This window comes from Chiloscyllium punctatum, chromosome 30 (genome assembly GCF_047496795.1).
Source record: "Chiloscyllium punctatum isolate Juve2018m chromosome 30, sChiPun1.3, whole genome shotgun sequence".
Classification (NCBI taxonomy): domain Eukaryota; kingdom Metazoa; phylum Chordata; class Chondrichthyes; order Orectolobiformes; family Hemiscylliidae; genus Chiloscyllium; species Chiloscyllium punctatum.
In genome coordinates, this window is record NC_092768.1 from 43,100,101 (window position 1) to 43,123,599 (window position 23,499).

Genomic DNA, 23,499 nt, shown 5'->3' on the forward strand with positions numbered 1-23,499 from the left:
GTATGTGGCACAGGTCTGGCCTATTCCCAGAACCTGTGCCGCTGCAGTCACCCGGGCCATCTTCCAGTTTATATGGAGGTCAAAGATGGACCAGGTCCGAAGGGACTCGATGTATAAAGATCTGGACAACGGGGGAAAAAATACACCCAATGCCACCCTCACCCTGATGGCCACCTTTGTGTGTGGCTGCATCAAGCTGTGCATGGATCCCCGGTACGCAAACACCAAGTGTCACTACGTACTGAGGTTCTACCTATCCCCGGTGTTGCAAAGGATGGGCCTGGCCTCGCTGCCGCGGAACGCTCCGAGTATTTGGACCGTTCGGTATCACCTGTCCTTCATGGAGAAGTTTATGAAGAAAAACACCTTTGACCACAAGTCCATCAGGAAGTGGTCAGCACGTAGTGTCCTCGAGACCCTTCGGGAAAAGGAGAGGGCGGATCCTGTCGAGCGGTTCCCTGAGCAGACTGTCAAAGCCATTTGGCAGAATGCCTCTTTGCCAGAACTTTCCAATAAGCACCAAGACATGGCTTGGCTGGTGGTGAGAAGGGCTCTGCCTGTGAGATCCTTCATGCACGCCCGGACTCTCTGCCGCACCGCACGCTGCCCTTGAAGCGGCTGCGGGCGGGGACGAGACTGTCACACACCTCCTTCTGGAACGTGCCTATGCAGAGGAAGTCTGGAGAGGAATGCAGTGGTGTTTGTCGAGGTTCATCCCGAGCAGCGCCGTGACGCGGGATTCCGTGCTCTACGGCCTGTTCCCCGGGACTCACACCGAGACGAACATCAACTGTGCCTGGAGGATCATCAACTCGGTGAAGGACGCTCTCTGGGCTTTCCAAAACCTGTTGATCTTCCAGCTGAAGGAGTTGACCCCGACCGAGTGTTGCCGACTGGCACATTCCAAGGTCCAGGACTACGTGTTGAGGGATGCGCTGAAGCTTGGGGCAGCTGCAACCGAGGCGCGGTGGGGAAAGACCACCGTGTAACGTCTGCCTCAGCTAAATATGTGGAGGGTCAATGTACAGACTTGTATATATGAATGATTACTCGATCTCTGTATGCAAAGAAATGGAATGTTTATGTATGTATGGCATGACCAATTGTACAGATCATCAAAATATTTTTATGAATAAAGTATATTTTTGAAATGTAAAAAAAATCCTGGTTCAAGAACGTCACTGAATGAATGAAGAACATTCAGAAGGTGAACAGCTAGTGGCTATGCACCAGCTGGGTGGGGCCCTGCAGTTTGAGTTGAGGGAGCTGTGTTCCAGGTTGGTACCTGTGCCACCACGACACCCTCCCGGGCACCCCCCCACCACCCAAGTACCCACCCGTAACCTCCTCCTCTGCTCCAGATGTCTCCTACAACATCACTCAGATCAGCCTCGACTTCCCTCCAGCTCCCACCTCCACTTCTGGCTCCGCCCTCTCTACAAACAAGACTCAGACTTCATTTCCCAGGGTCACCCCTGGGTCCTACTGCCAACCCTCAGCCTGTCAGCCAGTGCACCCACCCTCCCTCCACACCCACTTTCTCCCCCACACTCACTACCCCCGACCACACCACCACACCCAAACCTCACCCACCATATGCCATCACCCTTCTCCCCTTCCCCACATCAACCACCTCAGGATTCCACCCCAAAATTCCCAACCTCCCTCTGACGACCCCCTCTTCCACCTCCAAGGTTCCTCCTCCACTTGGTCACCACCCGCCCTTGTCCTCTTCATTCCAAACGGCTGACGTGACATCCACCACCTCAATTTCTCCAACCCTCCCCCACCCCCTCCAACCTCACCCCCTCCAAACGTGCAGCACACCACTTGCTCCTCACCAAACGCACTGACAAAGATAGTTGTCTGGACAACGGACCTCAATGTTCCAGAGGCTGAACGTCAACTCTCCGACACCACGTCCTACCCCCCCCTTGCCCGCGACCCCCCCCCCCACCTTCGCGACCCATCAGGCTAAATTCACTCACACTGTCTGTGCCCTCATTGTCTCCAGTGATCTCCCCTCCACTGCCTCCAAACCCATAGTCCCCCAGCCCCACACTGCCCAGTCTACCTACTCCCCAAGATCCACAAGCCCAACTACCCCAGCTGACCCATCGTCTCGGCATGCTCCTGTCCCACCGAAAACATCCCGTCCTACCTTGACTCCATCCTCTCCCCCTTGGATCAGGCATTTCCCACCTACACCCACGACACTAACGACACCCTCCATCTCTACAGCAACTTCCAGTTCTCTGGCCCCCAGCGCTTGATCTACTCTCTGGACCTGCCGTCCTTATTTACATCCATACCCCACAAAGATGGCCTCCAGGCCCTCCGCCTCTTCCTGTCAAACAGACTCATCCATTCCCCCCTCCACCAATACTCTCCTCCATCTTGCTGAAAGGCTCCTCACCCTCAATAACTTTTCCTTTAACTCCTCCCATTTCCTCCAAATCAAGGAGGTGTCCATGGGCACCCAGATGGGCCACAGCTACACCTGTCTCTTTGTTGGCGATATTGAACAGTCCCTCTTCAGTACTTATACAGGCACTGTGCCATTACTCTTCCACCATTACATCGATGACTGCATTGGGGCAGCATCCTGAATCCAGACTGAACTGGAGCAATTCAGCGATTTCACCCACAACTTCCACCCCTCCCTCAAATTCATTTGGTCCATTCCGGACACCTCCCTCCCCTTTCTTGACCTCACCATTTCCATCTCCAGCGACAGTCTCCAGATGGATGTTTACTACAAACCCACAAACTCCCGTAACTACCTGGACTCCACCTCTTCCCACCAGTATCCTGCCAGAACTCCATCCCATTCTCCCAATTCCTCTGCCTCTGCCGCATTTGCTTGGACGAGGAGACATTCCTCTCCCAAGCATCCCAGATGTCCAGCTATTTTGAAGACCGAGCTATTCCTCCCTCCATCATCCAGAGAGCCCTCTGCTGCACCACCTCCATTCCCCACTCCACTGCTCGAAACCCCCACCAACACAATTAAGTCTGAGTCCCCCTTGTCCTCACCTACCATCCCACCAGTCTGTGTATCCAACACATCATTCTTAAACACTTCCGCCAACTCCAACTAGACCCCACCACCCAGAATATCTCCCCCTGCCCACCCCCCTCTGCCTTCTGCAAGGACAGTTCCCTTCGACAGTCCTTTGTTTGTACCACTCTCCCCACCAACACCCCCGAACCCCCAGGTATCTTCCCCTGCAACCAGAAATGATTCAAAACTTGCCAGTACCCCACCTCCCTCACCTCCATCCAGGCCCCAAACAGTCCTTCCGGGTGAGACAGAGATTCACCTGCCTCTCCTCCAACCTAGTTTACTGCATCAGGTGCTCCCGATGTGGTCTTCTCTACATCGGCGAGACTGAATGTAAACTTAGGGAATGGTTCACCGAGGATCTCTGCCGGGCCCACAGTTGCTTTAATCCCACTTCCCACTCCCTTTCTGACATGACCATCCTTGGCCTCCTGAATTGCCACAAGGAACCCAATAACAAATTGGAGGAACAGCACTTCATCTACCGCCTGGGCTGCCTCCTGCCTGGTGGACTCAACATTGCGTTCTCCAATTTCAAATAACCTCCCTCCCCATCCCCCGACTCCCTTCCCAGCCCCTCCCCCATCCCTTGCACTGCTCCCTCCCACCAACTGGATCCATTCCTCCCATTGACTAACCAGGTCATACCCTCTACCTGTCTTCATCTATCCCACTTCACCACCCTGCCCCAACCTCCCCCTTTATCTGTACCCCACCACTCCCAAAGCCCACCCCAGTCCTGAAGAAGTGTTGCACCTGAAATGTTGACCTCTCCACTGCCTGGTTTACTGTGTTCTTCCAGCCACCTCCTGCTTGTCCATAGCAGAACCTCAAAGGAAACAATCTCCAGATTACCCACAGTGCCACACACGGGTCAGGAAACAAGATGGAAGATAAGCAGATGGATACGTGCCAGAGGATGTGGCATTTGGAGGGGGTGAAAGTTTGGGGGAATTAGGCTCCTCAGAGGTTAGTAACAATTCTGGAGCAGTTGAGACTTGTCCAGGCCGGATGGTTTGCACCTGAATAGAGGCTAGACCAGCGTCCTGATGGGATAGTATATTAATGTTATTGAGGAGGGTTCAGATTAATTTTTCGGGGGGAATGGGAATGAGAAGATAACACTTGAGAGGAAAATCCAGGAATTGGAAGACACAGCTAGCAAGAGAGTGAAAAAGGTTACTTACATTCTGAGTAAGAGGAACAGCAGTAAGGTCTAAATGACCATCACTGGGCCTGCCCATGAACTCATGGAGTTTGGTCAATGATATTGGTGAGCCGCTGATGCAGATAGCCAGCCACATGGGAACACGACCACATGGAAATAAGTTCGACCTGAATCTACAAGGACAAAGTATTGCTGTTCCTTCAGTGTCACTGGCTCAACAGTGGATGTACAAAGAGACTTGAGAGTTTGGGTGCACAGATCTTTGAAATAACATAAGTAGGTTCAGATTATAATCAAGAAAGTTGGTTGAATGTTGGCCTTCATACCTGGAATACAAAAGGATGAATAAATTATGCTGCAATTCGACAGGACCCTGGTCAGAGCCCACGTGGAGCATTGTGAACAGATCTGGGCTCCACACATTAGGAAGGATGGAATAGCCTTGGAGGGAACACAGCGAAGGTTTACAAGAATAATACATGTCCTTCAGGGGTTAGGTTATGAGGAGAGATGATCCAAATAAGGCCTGCTTTCTCTTAAATTTAGAAGGATAAAGGGTGATCTGATCAAAATCTTCGAGATTATTAACATGAAAAGGGTGGATAAAAATAAACTATTTCCACTGTTTGGAGAGTCTCGAACAAAAGGACACAGTCTGGGCCAGACCGTTCGGGAGGGAGATATGAGAAAGGGTGGTAGAATACTCTTCCACAAATGGCAGTGGGTGTGGGATCAGTTATTAGTTTTAAACTTGAGGTAGATACATTTTTATGAAGCAAAACCATGAGGGGATATGGGCCAAAAGGAGGAACATGGAGTTCGGCCAAAGATCATTCATGATGTCATTGAGTTGTGGAGGGAGCTTGAGGGGCTGAATGGCCTCCTTCTGTTTCTATGTTCAACATTCTGGAATTCCTTTCCTAACACCATTGAAGGTTTACCCACCTGCACTGCATTGGGTCAAGAAGACAGCTCACCAACACCTTCTGAAAGGAAAATACAGATGGGCATCAAATTCTTAAGAATTGGGGATTAATCTTCTTTCCTTCATATTTCGCCCCTGACTTGTGCTACAGCTGATTAGAAATGAAACCTTAATAAAATAAATCTCTCTTTGGTAGCTTGCAGAGAAATATGGCAGTGTATTTTCAGTGGAGCTCGGCCCGCTGAAGGCAGTGGTGTTGACTGGTTACGACACAGTGAAAGACGCTCTTGTGAATCACGCTGATCAATTCAGTGGGAGGCCACACTTACCGATATATGACGCAGTTTCATTCCAAACTGGTAATTTCCCTCTTTCATCTCTGTGTTACTCTTTGGTCATTCCTGTCTTCACCTCAGCTCACCCGATCATGCTGGTTAAAGTGACACAAAATGTTCTGGAATTGAACTGTAGCCTTTTAGCCACTATTTCCCTCAATTTATAAATACCCAAGCTTCTCATTCTCAATAATCCTGGGTTAGACCAATGTTTATCAGTGAAATGGTCCTGCTCCCTGCCCTTTCCCTGCATCCCTGAAAAGTCTTTCCCTCGTCAGGCACTTATTCAAATCTTTTTTGAAAACTTCCATTGAATTTCCATTGATCAGGCACTTCTGATCATCACCATTCAATGTGTCTTTCACAAACCCTCTTTGTTTCTTTTGCCAATGCTATGAGCTCTGTGCCATCTGATTCTCAGTCCTCCAGTCAATGGGAAACAGTGTCTTTTCATTGACTCTGACGAGATCCCTTATGATCTTGGATATTTCCATCCAAAAGCTCACACAACCTTCTCTTCCCCAAGGTGAACAGCACCACCTTTGACAAGCGATCATCTATCATTCGTCTGATGGTGACCCTCGCTCAAGCATTTCCCAACAATGTGGTGCTCAGAATTGAATACAATGCTCCACTTGAAGCCAAACAAATGTTTTATTAAATTTCAACATAATTTCCTTTGGTTTTGCTGAAGAAATACACATTTTGACAATCTGAATTCTTGTAATGTGCTAGAAAATGCCAAAGTAATGCCAACCAAAACTTGTGCTGCGTGAGAGGAGGGCTACTAGCAATTAAAATCACTACATTCCACATCCACAGAAATACATAGTGCAACTTTGGCATCTCATTCAAAACCCCAATACGCTCGAGCTTCCTGCTGTCATATTAAATGGCAGGGATCAGATCCCAAGCTGCTAACAGACCTCACACCCCTCCCTTGGTTAAGCTGCTGGGTTGGTAGTCCGACCCTGTTACCTTCCTACTTTTTATTTCCTGCCAGTTGGCCACTTGCCAATACCCTGCTGTCTCAAGGTACTGTACTTCTTCATCACCTCCCTCAATATAATGGGAGTCATTGAATACCTGGGACAATCCCCTGCATCAACAATTTGTCTAACTCCATAAATGTTGCTCAAGCTACAGAACATTAATCTTCACATGATATATTTGAGTTGTTCAATATTAAATCAACAAATAAAAAGGGCACATTTTACTGTGGGACAACCTTAAATATGAATTGACAAACACTGAAATTGGGAGTCATAGATCATAGAGTCATAAAACACTGAAACAGACCCTTCGGCCTAACCAGTCCATGCTGAACGTAATCCCAAACTAAACTTATCCCACTTGGCTGCGCTTGGTCCACATTCCTCCAAACATTTCTTATTCGTATACTTATCCAAATGTCTTTTAAATGTTATAACGATATCCACTTCTACCACTGCCACTGGAAGTTCATTCCACACACAAACCGGAGTCTGTATAAAACAACTGCCCCCATGTCTTTTTTTAAAACCTTTCTACTCACATCGAAAGAATATGCCCCTTGCCTTGAAATCCTCCATCCTGGGGAGAAAAGACACCTGCCATTCACCTTATCCATGTCCCTCATGATTTTATACACCTCTGCAAGGTCACCCCTCAACCTCCCACACTCCAGTGAAAAACGTTGCAGCCTATGCAGCCTCTCCCCATCCCTCAAACTCTCTAATCCTGGGAACATCCTGGTGAATCTCTTCTTAACCCCGTCCAGCTTAATAATATCCTCCTTGCAACAGGGAGACCAGAATTGGGCAGACTACATCAAAAGAGGCCGCTTGGTTACAAAAATCAGAGGGAAGATGAGATTTGGATTTACAGCTCTCATTGTTATCTGGAATGCAGTACCTGGGATGGTTCTGGAAGCAGGGTCAACAGGAACATCTCAAGGGGAATTGAGAATGAAAACATCAAGAAGAATTTTGTGAAGTCAGACCAATGGGCTCACTCCCCCAAAGAGTACTCATGGATACAATGACCTTCCCCTTGGTTATAGAATGGTGTAATTCTCAGGAAAGGAAAGGGTGTTAGAAACCTGGGGTTTGGCAGCACTCACAGCAGAACCCATGTACAATATTTGATCAGCTTTTCGTGTGTCACTTTCAGGCGTGATATTCAGTGAGGGGAAGTTGTGGCAGGAGAACCGAAAGTTTGTGATCTCAGCTCTCCGAGGATTTGGCATGGGCAAGAAATCCATTGAAGACAGGATCAGTGAAGAGGCCAGCTTTCTTGTTAATGTGTTTGAGAGTCACAAGGGTGAGTGCTTGGTGGGTCATGACATGCTGGGATTCATGGTTCCCTCGAAATTGACATCTACAGAAAAGATTTTCACTTGAATAAAAGATCCCAACACCAACTTCAAGAGAATGTTCCAGGGCAGTATCCACATACCAATGTTGCTGCTGCTGATGTGAGGATTCAGGACTATACTTCCCCTCAGTTTAACTCGGTCCTGCCTGATCAGCAGAGACTCTGCCACTTTGGTTCTTTGGTCATCGCCTCCAGGTGTTGGTGACAAAGACTCTCATGTATACGGCAGAGATGTGGCTGTCGAGGTACCGAGACTTGCTGAGCTATGGCAGTGGTGAGGCTCCCAGGTCAGTCACTGTTGGGGTGGCTCTTGGGGGCCCTCTGGTTCCAGGTCCCAATACAACTTGGAGATGAGTGGAAAGCACCCTTGTGGGATTTCTTATTTTAAAATGTGGGCTGGTCCGTGCACACCGATTCTCACAGGACACAACAGGCTGTGACACTGGTGCAGTGGCAAGGGAGTTTGAAGGTAATTTGAGTCCAGACTCTGGTGTGTAAGCACGGACACAACATGGTCTGTGTCTGGTTGTCTGCTCCTGCACAAAGCTTACTGAATTACTTCCATTCCTTCAGTGTGGACGGTGGTTGCTAAAAGTTAGGTGTGATGGTGTATTAACAGCCTTTCTCATGCTCTTCCCAACTCTCGGGTCAATTTAGGCATTTGTTTGTTCAAGCCATTGGTCCATTTCACCCCGAAGATCGGTTTGTTCTTCCTCGACTTGGTCTGACATAATTGACGGGTGAAATCACCGTCGTCCCTCTCTCTTACTGAGTAGACATGACTGGTGCTGAGTTTAACCTTAAACATGCCTCAGGTGAGGGGTGAGATTGAAAAGGTGGGACCTTTATAGCAATCACAGCCAGTGTGAGAATTGAGACCATGCTATGTGTTCAAACCTTTACACATGGCATTGGCACCGCTGACTGCCAGCAACATTTTGCCCGTGTCTAGTTGCCTCTTGAGAAGGAGATGGTGAGCTGTCTACTTGAACAATTCCAGTTCACATGCTGTAGGTTGACCCACAATGTCCTGACAGAGGGAATTCCAGGAGTTTGATTCAGTGATGTTAAACAATGATACATTTCTTCCTCCCACACTCCAGTCTCTTCAGAGATGTAGCTTTGAATCCCATCGCTCTCAAGTCATTTTAAGCTGAAGGATTCTGTGTAACCTGAGGTGGAGGATGGGAAAACATTGTGGCTGTAACAGCTGCTCCATATTGGAGATATTGCAGTGTTGGAGATGATCTCCTGGAATCTTTGGAGCAGTAATTACTGTTTTATAAGCTTTTGCTTTGATTATTTTGGGAAGAAATCAAAACAACAATGGTTTTAAAAATGATGAAGCGAGACAAAGCAGATATCACATGGGAGGTTAGAAATGGAGGCATCAAACCTAAACAGCTGAGCAACCCAGGAATGACCCTGGACAGCTGTGTGACCCAGCAGTGAATGTGCATACCTGAGTTACACAGCAATGGCCCTGTACAGCTGTGTGACCCAGCAATGACACTGTACAGCTGTGTGACCCGGCAGTGAATGTGCATACCTGAGTTACACAGCAATGACCCTGGACAGCTGTGTGACCCAGCAATGACCCTGTACAGCTGTGTGACCCAGCAATGACCCTGTACAGCTGTGTGACCCGGCAGTGAATCGGCACAACTGTGTGACCCAGCAATGACCCGACACAGCTGCGTGACCCGGCAGTGAATGTGCACAACTGTGTGACACAGAAATGACCCTGTTCAGCTGTGTGACCCAGCAGTGACCCTGTACAGCTGTGTACTGGATTAGTGGTGCTGGAAGAGCACAGCAGTTCAGGCAGCATCCAATGAGCAACGAAATCGACTTTTCGGGCAAAAGGCCTTCCTGATGAAGGGCTTTTGCCCAAAACGTCGATTTCGCTGCTCGTTGGATGCTGCCTGAACTGCTGTGCTCTTCCAGCACCACTAATCCAGTATTTGATTTTCAGCATCTGCAGTCATTGTTTTTACCCTTTACAGCTGTGTAACCCAGCAGTGACCCTGCTCAGTTGTGTAACCCAGCAGTGACCCTGCACAGCTGTGTGACCCAGCAATGACCCTGTACAGCTGTGTGAGACAGCAGTGATCCTGTACAGCTGTGTGACCCAGCAGTTGTCCTATACAGCTGTGTGACCCAGCAATGACCCTGCACAGCTGTGTGAGACGGCAGTGATCCTGTACAGCTGTGTGACCCAGCAATGACCCTGTACAGCTGTGTGACCCAGCAGTGACCCTGTACAGCTGTGTGACCCAGCAATGACCCTGTACAGCTGTGTGACCCAGCAGTAAACCTGTACAGCTGAGTGACCCACCAATGATCCTGTACAGCTGTGTGACCCAGCAATGACCCTGCACAGCTGTGTGACCCAGCAGTGACCCTGTACAGCTGTGTGAGACAGCAGTGATCCTGCACAGCCATGTGAGACAGCAGTGATCCTGTACAGCTGTGTGACCCAGCAGTGACTCTGCACAGCTGTGAGAGACAGCAGTGATCCTGTACAGCTGTGTGACCCAGCAGTGACCCTGTACAGCTGTGTGACCCAGCAGTGACTCTGCACAGCTGTGTGAGACAGCAGTGATCCTGTACAGCTGTGTGACCCAGCAATGACAATGTACAGCTGTGTGAGACAGCAGTGATCCTATACAGCTGTGTGACCCAGCAGTTGTCCTATACAGCTGTGTGACCCAGCAATGACCCTGGACAGCTGTGTGACCCAGCAGTAAACCTGTACAGCTGAGTGACCCACCAATGATCCTGTACAGCTGTGTGACCCAGCAATGACCCTGCACAGCTGTGTGACCCAGCAGTGACCCTGTACAGCTGTGTGAGACAGCAGTGATCCTGCACAGCCATGTGAGACAGCAGTGATCCTGTACAGCTGTGTGACCCAGCAGTGACTCTGCACAGCTGTGAGAGACAGCAGTGATCCTGTACAGCTGTGTGACCCAGCAGTGACCCTGTACAGCTGTGTGACCCAGCAGTGACTCTGCACAGCTGTGTGAGACAGCAGTGATCCTGTACAGCTGTGTGACCCAGCAATGACAATGTACAGCTGTGTGAGACAGCAGTGATCCTATACAGCTGTGTGACCCAGCAGTTGTCCTATACAGCTGTGTGACCCAGCAATGACCCTGGACAGCTGTGTGACCGAGCAGTGACCCTGTACAGCTGTGTGACCCAGCAGTGACCCTGTACAGCTGTGTGAGACAGCAGTGATCCCGTACAGCTGTGTGACCCAGCAATGACCCTGCACAGCTGTGTGACCCAGTGGTGACCCTGTACAGCTGTGTGGCCCAGCAGTGATCCTGTACAGCTGTGTGACCCAGCAATGACCCTGTACAGCTGTGTGACCCAGCAGTGACCCTGTACAGCTGTGTGGCCCAGCAGTGATCCTGTACAGCTGTGTGACCCAGCAATGGCCCTGTACAGCTGTGTGACCCAGCAATGACCCTGTACAGCTGTGTGAGACAGCAGTGATCCTGTACAGCTGTGTGACCCAGCAGTGATCCTGTACAGCTGTGTGACCCAGCAATAACCCTGTACAGCTGTGTAACCTAGCAGTGTCCCTGCACAGCTGCGTGACCCAACAATGACCCTGTACAGCTGTGTGACCTAATAATGACCCTGCACAGCTGTGTGACCAGCAGTGACCTTGCACAGCTGTGTGACCCAGCAGTGCCCCTGTGCAGCTGTGTGACCCAGCAATGACACTGCACAGCTGTGTGACCCAGCAGTGACCCGGCACAGCTGTGTGGCCCAGCAATGACCCTGCACAGCTGTGTGACCCAGCAATGACCCTGTACAGCTGTGTGACCCAGCAGTAAACCTGTACAGCTGTGTGACCCAGCAATGATCCTGAACAGCTGTGTGACCCAGCAATGACTCTGGACAGCTGTGTGACCGAGCAGTGACCCTGTACAGCTGTGTGACCCAGCAGTGACCCTGTACAGCTGTGTGAGACAGCAGTGATCCCGTACAGCTGTGTGACCCAGCAATGACCCTGCACAGCTGTGTGACCCAGCAGTGACCCTGTAGAGCTGTGTGACCCAGCAGTAACCCTGCACAGCTCTGTGACCCAGCAGTGACCCTGCATAGCTGCATTACCCAGCAATGACCCTGCACAGCTGTGTGACCCAGCAGTGACCCTGTATAGCTGTGCGACCCAGCAGTAAACCTGTACAGCTGTGTGACCCAGCAATGACCCTGTACAGCTGTGTGACCCAGCAATGACCCTGGACAGCTGTGTGACCCAGCAGTGACCCTGCACAGCTGCGTGACCCAGCAATGACCCTGCACAGCTGCGTGACCCAGCAATGACCCTGCACAGCTGTGTGAGACAGCAGTGCTCCTGTACAGCTGTGTGAGACAGCAGTGACCCTGCACAGCTGTGTGACCCAGCAATGACCCTGCATAGCTGTGTGACCCAGCAATGACCCTGCCGAGCTGTATGATTTTGCTGTTTAGTAACAAATGTATCTGGACATTGGCGTTCATTCTGAGAAAAATGAACAAACAGTAAGATTCGAAGCTGACCTTTGAGACACCATGTGGGGATCTCACAACAGGGAGCAGTGAAGTGGCTCGCTTTAAAGTGTAACCTTACTGTGGTTTATGGTAAATCTACAAACAGTGAGTACAAAGGGTACTTTTTGATTATATGTTTTTATTGACATCTCACTCTTCAATAAACTTGAATGATATAAAACATAGGGACTAAGTTCTCCTTTTTTGAGCGGTACAACAGGCTATTTTCTGCGTCTGTCGATTAAGGTGTAAAGATGGCTTTTAGTAGAGTGATGTGCTCTTCCTGTTGGATGTGGGAGATTGGGGAGAGTTTCCAAGTTACTGATGATTACATCTGCAGGAAGTGGGTTGTTTGCGAATTCTATCGGATTGCATGGATTGGTGAGAGTGGCAGGTTGAGGAAAAGAGGGATTTACAGGAGCGAGGGGTGTGGTGGATGGCAGTTTCAGGAAGGGAGAAAAACTGCACAGAGAGTCAGGTCGATGGGTTAACTCCAGGAAAGGTAGGCAGATAGTGCAGCAGTCTCCTGTGGCTATTCCCATCTCAAACAAGGATGTTGTTTTGGAAATGTAGGAGGTGATGGGCTCTCAGGGAAATGTAGCCCCAAGTTTTTAGTAGTGAGTCTGGCTCTAATGTAACAAGACGGTATGTCTCCTTCAGAGTGATTTCTTGTAACTAAGAGGATTGATGTGGGCAGAGTGGTGGATGTGATCCAAATGGACTTCAGTAAGGCATTCAACAAGCTTCTGCATGGTAGACTGGTTAGCAAGGTTAGATCACATGGAATACAGAGAGAACTAGCCATTTGGATATAGAACTGGCTCAAAGGTAGAAGACAGAGAGTGTTAGTGAAGGGTTGCTTTTCAGACTGGAGGCCTATGACCAGTGGAGTGCCACAAGGATCAGTGCCTGGGTTCATTGATTTTTATCATTTATATAAATGATTTGGATGTGAACACAGGAAGTATTGTTGGTATGTTTGCAGATGATGCCAAAATTGTTGGTGTTGCAGACAGCAACAAAGGTTATCTCAGAGTACTACAGGATCTTGGCAAGATCGGCCAGTGGACGAAAAGTGGCAAATAGAGGTTAATTTAAATAATGCGAGATGCTGTATTTTGGAAAGGCAAATCAGGCAGGGCTTATGCACTTAATGGTAAGGTCCTAGGGAGTGTTGCTGAACAAAGAGACCTTGGAGGGCAGGTTCATAGTTCCTTGAAAGTGGAGTTGCAGGTAGATAGGATAGTGAAGAAGGCATTTAGTATGCTTTTCCTTATTGGTAAGAGCATTGAGTATAGGAGTTGGGAAGTCATGCTGTACAGGACATTGGCTAGGCCACTTTTGGAAGATTTTGTGCAATTCAGGTCTCCCTCCTCAAGGAAGGATATTGTGAAATTTGAAATGGTGTAGAAATGATTCACAAGGATGTTGCCAGGGTTGGAGGGTTTGAGTTATCGGGAGAGGCTGAATAGGCTAGGGCTGTTTTCCCTGGAGTGTCGGAGGCTGAGGGATGACCTCATAGAGGTTTATAAAATCATGAGCGGCATGGATCAGGAAAATAGACAAGGCCTTTTCGCTGGGGTAGGGGAGCCCAGAACGAGAGAGCATAGGTTTAGGGTGAGAGGGGAAAGATATAATGGATGCCTAAAGGGGCAACATTTTCATGCAAAGGGTGGTACATGTATGGAATGTGCTGCCAGAGGAAGTGGTGGAGGCTGATATGGTTACAACATTTAAAATTCATCTGGATATGTGTATGAATAGGAAGGGTTTAGAGGGATATGGGCCAAGTACTGGCAAAAGGCACTAGATATAGATCGAATGGTCTATTTCCATGCTGTACATCTCTATGACTATGACTCATCTAAAAGCTGCAATTTTGACTTCCTGCTTCCTGATTAATCTTAAATCTTCCCAATTCTGACAAACCTCAGCAGGTTGGGGCATATCTGTGGGAGGGAAAACAGCGTTAACCTTTCGAGTCCTCTTCTTCAGAACAGGAACATTGAATAGGGAACTGGACAGATTCCTGAAGAAGCAGGGAATAGAGGGATATGGAGTGTGTGGAGGCAGAAGGGTTTTAGTTCAGATAGGTTTCATGCATCAGTACAGGCTCAATGGGCCGAAGGGCCTGTTCCAGTAATGAACTGTTGTTTGTTAAAACACTAACTCTGCTTTCTCCCCAGGGATGCTGCCAGATGTGCTGAGTTTCTCCAGCAATTTCTGTTGTCGCTTCAGATTTGTAGCCTCCACTGTTCTTTGTTTTATATGAGTAACTTGTGCTTTGTAAAAGAGGACAATGATTGAAGTATTATTACTGTTTAGAGGCCTTTTTGTAATGGAGTTCTGTGTTTATTCACAGGTCAGCCTTTTGAAACTGCACAGATTATGTACTTGGCTGTGAGCAATATCATCTGTTCCATTATATTTGGAGACCGTTTTGATTATAACAATGAAGTATTTATCCAGCTAACAAACATGGTTAATGAGAACACGAGACTGTTGGGAACAGCTCCAATACATGTAATTGTCGTTTTGTGGTATTGTACTCAGGCTGATTGTTGAGGTCATTTGCAATTTGTTGTGCGTGACTATTTCCACATCTGACTTGTTACAGGTTGAGGACTCTTGTTAACATTGTGTCTCAGTCATAAATGCTGATATGTGATACAGGCTTACGTGGGCTAAATTGGAAAACTTTTGGTCAGAAAATAAATGAGGAAATCTATTTTAAAATAAAGGAAAGAACTGCGGCATTGCTGGCAATCAGAAAATTGTTGGGAAGTTGCTGGAAAGACTCAGGAAGTCTGGTAGTCTCTGAGGAGAGAAAGTTTCAGGTCCAATGGCCCTCCTTCAGCACTGATAAAATTAACCTGGCCTGACACTGAATGTGTTGTCACCGTATGAGTTTTCTGAACTCATTTAGAATGAAATGAGGCATTTTATAGAATCACAGAAAGATTCCCCGAAGTGGAATCATTCTCCCAGACTTTTGATATGGAGAGGGAGTGGGTGGGATCGGGGTGTCGGGGGGGTGGTGGTGAGGTGGGGTAATGCTTTCAAGAGATGTGATTCCCTCAGCTTCCCACATGAAGGAAAATGATGCAAGTGACATCAACTTGGGGGAGCCAGGTTCAAATCCTGCTGTGGTGGATGGCGGAATTTCAATTCACTTTAACAAAACAAATCTGGATTTAAGAGTATAATGATGAATATAATTGGCAAGAAAAGCCCAGCTGGTCCACTAATTTGGAGGAAATCTGCTGTCCTTACTTGGTCTGACCTGTATCTGATTTTTGGAATCCATGTGTAACAGATGATAGCTGATAGGTCACCCATTCTGGATGAGAGCGAAAGCATTCAAACTAAAACTGTAAATTTGGAGGGTTTATGGGTTGGGGTGGGGGCACTGAGGAGAGGAGAGGAAGTGCGGTGTTGCCATGACAATCTCCTATCTCCCATGAAGCATCACTGAATGTAAGTAGTTGCTGCACTGACCGTGGACGAGCGATCACTGGAACGATCACTCCAAATGCCTGATCCTTATGTTCTTGTTCCAATCCAGCTGTTCAACTCTTACCCATCTCTGGGATTTCTGATTCCGAGCCGCAGGAAGATTATTCAAAATCTCGTGAAGATGCATGAAATCCTTGAAGGTTTCCTCAAAGCTGCCAAAGAGACGTTGAGCGAGAACAGCATCCAGACATTCATCGAGGCCTTAATTCTGAGGCATCAGCAGGTACAGTGACACACCTCTTCAGCACGAAGGGGTATCTCCCCAGATTTCAGACTCCACACCAGGACTTTGTGGGTCTTGATGGAGGAAGATTCTGTGTCAAACATCTGTTAAAATGTCGCTCAGTGCTGCCCCTCGTTTCTGGATACAATTACAGATGTGTAGCTTCAAGTGCTCACTGTATCTGATTATTTATCTCATCGTAGTGCTCATGACATCACGTGGATGCTCAATGTGTCCAGAATATAGCATTGATGGTGTGTGAGCTTCAATCTTGCAACAGTCAACACGGAAAGTCTCATGAGTAATATAACTGAGGAGAGGTCTTTCCTAATTTTACACATGATTTTCCCCGAACACTGCCCTTGAAATTACACCTGAATCTGTTGTTCAGTGCTTTGGAGCCACACTATTCTCATTTTGACTGGGAAATCAATCTCTTTAATGAATTTAAACCCCACATTCATTAAGTCCTGCCCCTTCATCTCTGCTGAGCTGCCAGAGTGAATTGAAACCTAATGGTGAACTCAGACAGGAAAGGCAACTTTCCTTCAGAGAATTGGAGGGTGATACAGCAGAGGGGAAGGTCGCTCGGCCCATCATATCGATAACTGCTCCCTGGTAGAGCTATCCCACTCCCCTATTCTTTCTCCACTGCCTTGTCACTTATTTCCCTTCAAGTATATCCCCGACTCTCGTGTGAATGTAGCTTTGTGTCTGTGTCAGGAATTCCAGTCACTCAGCATCGCATTGCAGTAGAGTGCTCCTTGTTGCCCCCTCCGACTGGACTGGTCCCTGACCCACCCTGCTCCTGCAATCAGTCTCTCCTTACTTATCCAGTCAAACCCATTCATGATTTCCAACGGTTCTATCGAATCTCCCCTTAATCTTCTCCCCTTCAGTAAGTCTGTCCTGCACCCACGCCCCAGCATTGACATTTTCCCAAAAGTGTGACACCAGAACTGGATGCAATATTCCAGCTGAGGCCTCACCAGATTTTTATATATATTTGTATATAAAACAGAATGGTGTGGGTTAACGTACTCAGTCCAACAAAAGCTGTAAAGTTGCTTTAAAGGATTTCTCAACCTGTCCCTCCACCTTCAAATTGGTGAAGTCTATTGCCTCCCCAAAGCCTGACCATGAGTGAGTGTATTTCTCCTCCCTCCACTTCCCAGCCCTACATTGTATTCCATCTGCCAAGTCTGTCATTGTCATCGTGACGTTCATGACCAGAGGCTGGAAGGATCACTATCCTCGGGCACACATACCCCTGTCCAGACATTTATGGAGCTGAATATTTTCCGGAAGGAGGCGACACACTCTCCTTTGTTTCATTTTGTCTTGAAGGAGCTGGGAGGTGAAGATTTAGAGAGTAAGAAAAAGGATATCGTGGTTACAATCACTGACCTGTTTGCTGCTGGCACAGAGACTACCTCAACTACCCTCTGCTGGGGACTTCTTCTGATGGTAAACTACCCAGAAATCCAGAGTAAGGAATCCTTCACTCTGTGTTTGTTAGTTTGGTGGTTGTGCCTAAATTGGCATCTGAATCTAATAAAATATTGTTGCTTGTATAATTGTATCTTGTTGCTTGTAATGTATATAGATGGTTGGGAGGGGAATTCAGACATGGTCTGATTGATGTGTTTGTGGATGACACACAGTTCAGGGGTGCTGTGGATGGTAAGGAGGATTGTCAGAGGATACAACAGGTTAGAGATTGGTTGGAGAGTTGAGTGGAGAAATGGCAGATGGAGTTTAATCCAGACAAATGGAAGGTGATGCATTTCGGGAGATCAAATGCAGGAGGGAAGTACTGCACACAGTAAATGGCAGAAACCTTTGTCGCACCAACATACAGAGGCATTTGGTGTGCAGGTCCACAGTTCCCTGAAAGTGAGAACACAAGTTGATAAGGAGGTCAAGAAGACATCTGGGCGTGCTTGCCTTCACTAGTCAGGGATAGAGGATGAATAATTAGCAAGTCATGTGGCAGTGGTGTGGGACTTTAGTGAGGCCACATTTGAAATATTGTGTACAGTTCTAGTCGCCACACTCCCAGAAGGATGTGGAGGCTTTGAAGAGGGTTCAGAAATGGTTTATAAGGATGTTGCCTGGTGTAGAGGGCATTAGCCATGAGGAGACAGTGGAAAAACTCAGTTGTTTTCACAATAATTTTGAAGGATGAGGGGTGACCTGATAGATGTTTACAAATTATGAGAGGCATGGATAGATGGAGTCCTTAATGACAGGTCCTGGGTGACATCAATTTAAGGTAAAAGGGGGTAAGTTTAACAAAAATATGAGAGTCAAATTTGTTTTTACCCAGAGGGTGGTAAGTGCCTGGTGGAGATGGTGGAGGTGGAGACAATAGTAAAGTTTAAGAGACATCTTGACAGTTGAGGAACAGGCAGGGAATAGAGGGATACTGACCACGCAGAGGCAAAAGGGTTTTAGTGAGAAAGGCATCACGTGTCAAGCACAGTGTGGTTGGGCCGAAGGGCCTGTTCCTGGGCTCTACTCTCCTTTGTTTTGTTTTAGTCAGTCCTTTATGTTCCCAGAGGGAGGTTAGTTCCTGTCATGAGTGTCTTGGCACATGGCATTTCATATCTACATCTGGTGCTCAAACCCACCCTCCCCTCAGGGTAAAATACTGACCCCTGTAAGAATCTGATTGAGAATAAGACAAGACATTGTCAGTCAGGAACCCAGTGACCATCAAGAGCAATACTGAAACAGCTCTGGACTCAGCACTATATTGGCCATCTCAATCAGAAACACCTCCAATGTTTGGGATTAGAAAGAGCTGATCATTAGTGAGCCAGCAAGTGGAGTCTTCCTGAGCTTGAGCCCAAGGTGACACCTCTGGGCACAGAGGAGACAACTTTCATTGCAGGTTCCGGGATGATACCCAGGGTGACGTTCATAAAGACACAAAATCAATATTGACACATCTCATCAATCCACATTTTAAGTTCTGTATTTGATGTCTGCCCTGGAATTGGAGCACAAAAACTTTATTAAGTACCAGAGAAAATGCTCGACCTTGGAGTGCAGGTTTGAAAGAGAGCAGAGCTGTAACCTGTTCACAGTGTGGCACAGTCATACTCCTGCACCTACACACCAATCCCACTAGGTGGAGCCTTGCAGTGCAGCACTGAGCTCCATACCTGGATCGATGTTCTGAGAATTATCCAATTTATCACAACTTTCCTGAGTTTAAGCCAGGTGAACAACCCAGTAGCTGCACAGTGAACCGTCCAATCTTGTGGATCGTTGTGGTCAAGGGGAACCAACAGCATGGAATGTGGAGACAGAGCATTGATAAGCCTCGAACAAGTTGTATCCAAGACCTCTCTCACCTCCCTCAGGGACATCGGGAATCCAACAGAACTGGCAGATCCTCTGTCAGTCTGATTCACTTGGGTAAATAATTACCTCACTGTCTGATTCCAAATTGGACTGAAGGCAAGAAGGCTTTATGTAGGTTGAGGTGAACAGTTATCCCAATAAACAGGTCACTGCAGAGGGGATGGGCCACTTGGATTGATTTGTTATACTTTTGATCTAGGTTGAGGAGGGATACTCTGGGGGTGGACCTAAAATGTCCTTCCTGGGATCATCCTGCCTCTGCCGAGTTTCCTGCCCAGCACTTTTTTTGTGGAAATTATGACTCGACAAATCAGCACTTTCAATTGGAACCTTCTCAAGGGTAATAAATATGAATAGTGGCATGGAATTATTTTAAATAGATTGTCAAATTGTCCTCAGTAGTGAACAATAAAAATTTACCTTGGAGGTTAGCACACAGTGGGTGGGATCATATCAACTGTGTGTTTGGGGCAGTTTGATGTTTATGCCTGTCAGAGTTGATGAGACAAAATATTGAGAGGGGAATGTACTGACAATGGAACTGATCGAGCCCGGTCCATGTCACTCAACAACACAAAGTTCTCCACTTCAGTTCAGTCTGCAGTAAACTGTTTCCCTCCATCCAAAGATCTTTACCTTTTTGTCTATTTCAGGGAAAGTTCAAGATGAAATTGATCGGGTGATAGGAGCTGGTCGATTCCCGAGGACAGAAGACCAGAGACACATGCCCTACACTGAGGCTGTGATTCACGAAATCCAGAGGTTTGCCAACATTGTCACGAACCTTTCTCATTCGACAACCGAGGACACACATTTCAGAGGGTGTTTCCTTCCAAAGGTATCAGAGATACAAGGCTTACTTTTCACAATTTGTGCCACTTGGAGCATTGTTCGAGACAAAAGAAACTGCAGATGCTGGAAACCAAAATAAACAAACAGGAGGCTGGAAGGACACAGCAAGTCAGGCAGCATCAGGAGGTGGGGAAGTGGGTGTTTCGGGTGTAACCCTTCTTCAGGACTGGGGGTGGGGGTGAGGGGATAGGGTGGGGGAGGGTTTTGGGTGGGGAGAGGGTCAGATTGGTGAGGTAGGAATAGGTGAACACATGGAGAGGGCATCATCTGGTTGGTCGATGGGAGGAATGTATCCAGTTGGTAAAAGGAAGGAAGGGTCGATCCTAGGAATGGAAGGGAGGGGGAGGGGCCGGGAAGGGAGTCAGGGGATGGAGAGGGAGGTTATTTGAAATTGGAGAACTCAATGATGAGTCCTCCTGGCCGTAGGCTGCCCAGGCAGAAGATGAGGTGTTGTTCCTCCAACTTGTGGTCTGGCAATGGAAAAGGTTGAGGATGATCATATTGGAGAGGGAGTGGGAAGGGGAATTAAAATGGACAGTGACTGGGAGGTCAGGTCGGCCCCTGTGGGACCGGCTGAGATGTTCAGTGAACAGTTCCTTAAGTTTACATTTGGCCTCCCCAGTGTAGAGAAGACCACATTGGGAGGACCTGATACAGTAAACTAGGTTGGAAGTGAGGCAGGTGAACCTCTCTCTGACCTAGAAGGACTGTTTGGGGCCCTGGAGGGAGGTGAGGAAAGTGGTGTACCAGCAGGTTTTGTACCTTTTCCAGCTGCAGGGGAGGTACCATGGGTTGAGTGTGGGGTGATGGGGATATGTTGGTGGGAAAGTGGCACAAACCAAGGACTGTTGAAGGGAACGTTTTTTTCCTGAGGGCAGAGAGGGGTGGGGAGGGGGAGATGTTCTTGGGGTTGGGTCTAGTTGGAGTTGGCCAACCTGCCCTCCCAACCACCGCCTATTTCAATTCCCCTTCCCATACCCTCTCCGACATGTCCATTATCCTCCGCCTCAACATTGAGCTCTCCAATTTCAAACAACCTCCCTTCCCAGACCCTCCCCCTCTCTTCCACTGCTCCCTGCCACCCGGCCCACTTCCTACCCAAAACCCTCCCCCACATCCCCCCCCCACCTTTATCTGCAGCTCCCCTCACCCTCACCCCAGTCCTGAAGAAGGGTTCTACTTGGAACATTGTCACCATGGTAATAATATTATGGTACTTTCTGAATAAATACAGGAATTGAGTTAGAAGGGAAACAAATTAAAAGGGGGAATTTCAATGTTGAGAATTGCTAATAAAAAAGTCACATCGAAGGTTCCCATCACACAACCTCAACGGTGAAAAATGAGGCCATTTCTCCCATCTTATCTGTACTAGCTCTCTTTAGCCTTTTGACAGAACCAAACGTCTGCCTTTCCCCCATAAGCCATTGGTCCTATTGAAATAATCATCAAGTGCTCTCCTGAATGCCTCATGTGAACCTGCCTTGACCATACTTCATTCCAAACCCAGTCACTAACTGTGGGAAGAGGTTTGATTTTAAATCTCACCTCACATTTGTGTTTTTTAAAATGCGTCAAATCGCACCTCACACATGCTTTTTTTCAAAATGTGGTTAAAATGTGCCATCTGACTCTTAATCCTGTTACAAACACTTTGCACTCATCAATGAAAAGGGTAACATTATTGTTAATGAATGAGAGGAGAGTGCTGATTGGTTGGCCAGTAGACTCTGATTAGCAGAGGTCAAAGCAAATGCACCAGTTAATGATGACTGGCGCTTAACTGCCAAGCTCTGTTTAAGTTTTAAACTGGGCAGGTTGACTATGATTGCCCTGAAGAGTGAACTGGATAAAGGCAGTCACCTATTTTATTGAGTTGAACAGGCACAATCTATGTACGTGTTCCTTCTGTCAGCAAGCAGCAGGGCCCTGTGCACTAATCTACCCAGCCTCCACTGCAGGTAAATATGTCCCACTGCAGGCCAAACAGCAATTTGAATTTGAGGAATTGAGTTTCTTTAATCGTGGGGAAGAGCCATTACATTTGACAATAAGGTGGAGTCGGTTATAACCTGAGGTATCTAGTGAAACTAACAGGATCAGGGAGAAAACTGGGTTTTCCACATCCTGCATGACCCACTCTCCATTAAACACAGGCACAGTAACACATTCAGAATGGCTTTCCGTGTTTTTCAGGGAACGTATGTTATTCTTTTATTGACCTCGGTGCTGTACGATAAAACCCAATGGGAAAAGCCCCACCAGTTTAACCCGGCTCACTTCTTGGATGCTGATGGGAATTTTGTGAAGAGAGACGCCTTCATGCCTTTCTCTGCAGGTAACCGGTTGGAAAAGGGGCCGTGTGTTCCGTTACTAAAATATTCCCATTTCTGAAGTGAGGCAACTGACTGTGGAGAGCCAGCTCTGATTTGAACTCGGAGCAAGCTCCAAAATTTCCCAATGGGTTGAGCTCCCCCATTTGGCTCTTACTTCATCCATGGTCTGTAGGTGTCACTGGCTGGGCCCAGTATTTATTGCCCATTCCCCAAGTCGCCCCCTTGAGAAGGTGGTGGTGAGCTGGTGTCTTGACCCGCTGCAGTCCGTGCGCTGTAGACAAACGTTGTTACGGAGGGAGCTCCACGATTCTGAGCCAATGACACTGAAGGAATGGGGAGATGGAAAAGGCAGGACAGTGGATGTGAAGAATGTGGGATGAGCCATAATCCTATTGAATGGCAGAACAGTCTCGAGGGGCCAAATGGTCTGCTCCAGTTCTTATTTCTCGTGGTCTTAAGGTCCGGATGGTGAGTGGCTCGGAGGGACTGGAGAGTTTCAAGAAGCCAGCTCACCACCACCTTCTCAACGGGACAAATCAGGAATGGGCAGTAAGTGCTGGGCCCAGCCAGTGACGTTCATGTTCCATGAGTGAATAAAGAAAAGGGAAGTTAAATTCGAAGGCTATGACCAGTAATGTCAATTAATTCAGCTCAGGAGGTGCCACAGGTCCTGCGATCCCATCAGGGTTTGGTGGGACCACACTCAATCACAGTTTTGGTCTCTCCACCCAAGGAAGGGTAAAGTTACCTTAGAGAGAGTCACTGAGCTGGTTCCTGGAACAGGGTCTCGGTGCTCTATTCC

At 47.8% G+C, this 23,499-nt stretch overlaps 1 protein-coding gene across 1 annotated transcript in view; it reads left to right on the forward strand.

Moving 5' to 3' along the window:
• LOC140455467 (cytochrome P450 2K1-like) overlaps positions 1–23,499 on the forward strand; it is a 31,495-nt gene that overhangs the window by 5,526 nt on the left and 2,470 nt on the right. Inside the window, exons 2-8 of the mRNA XM_072550350.1 lie at positions 5,354–5,516; positions 7,644–7,793; positions 14,761–14,921; positions 15,964–16,137; positions 17,485–17,626; positions 20,163–20,347; positions 22,558–22,699. Of these exons, the coding sequence (XP_072406451.1) occupies positions 5,354–5,516; positions 7,644–7,793; positions 14,761–14,921; positions 15,964–16,137; positions 17,485–17,626; positions 20,163–20,347; positions 22,558–22,699 (1,117 nt within the window). The remainder of the gene's footprint in view (positions 1–5,353; positions 5,517–7,643; positions 7,794–14,760; positions 14,922–15,963; positions 16,138–17,484; positions 17,627–20,162; positions 20,348–22,557; positions 22,700–23,499) is intronic.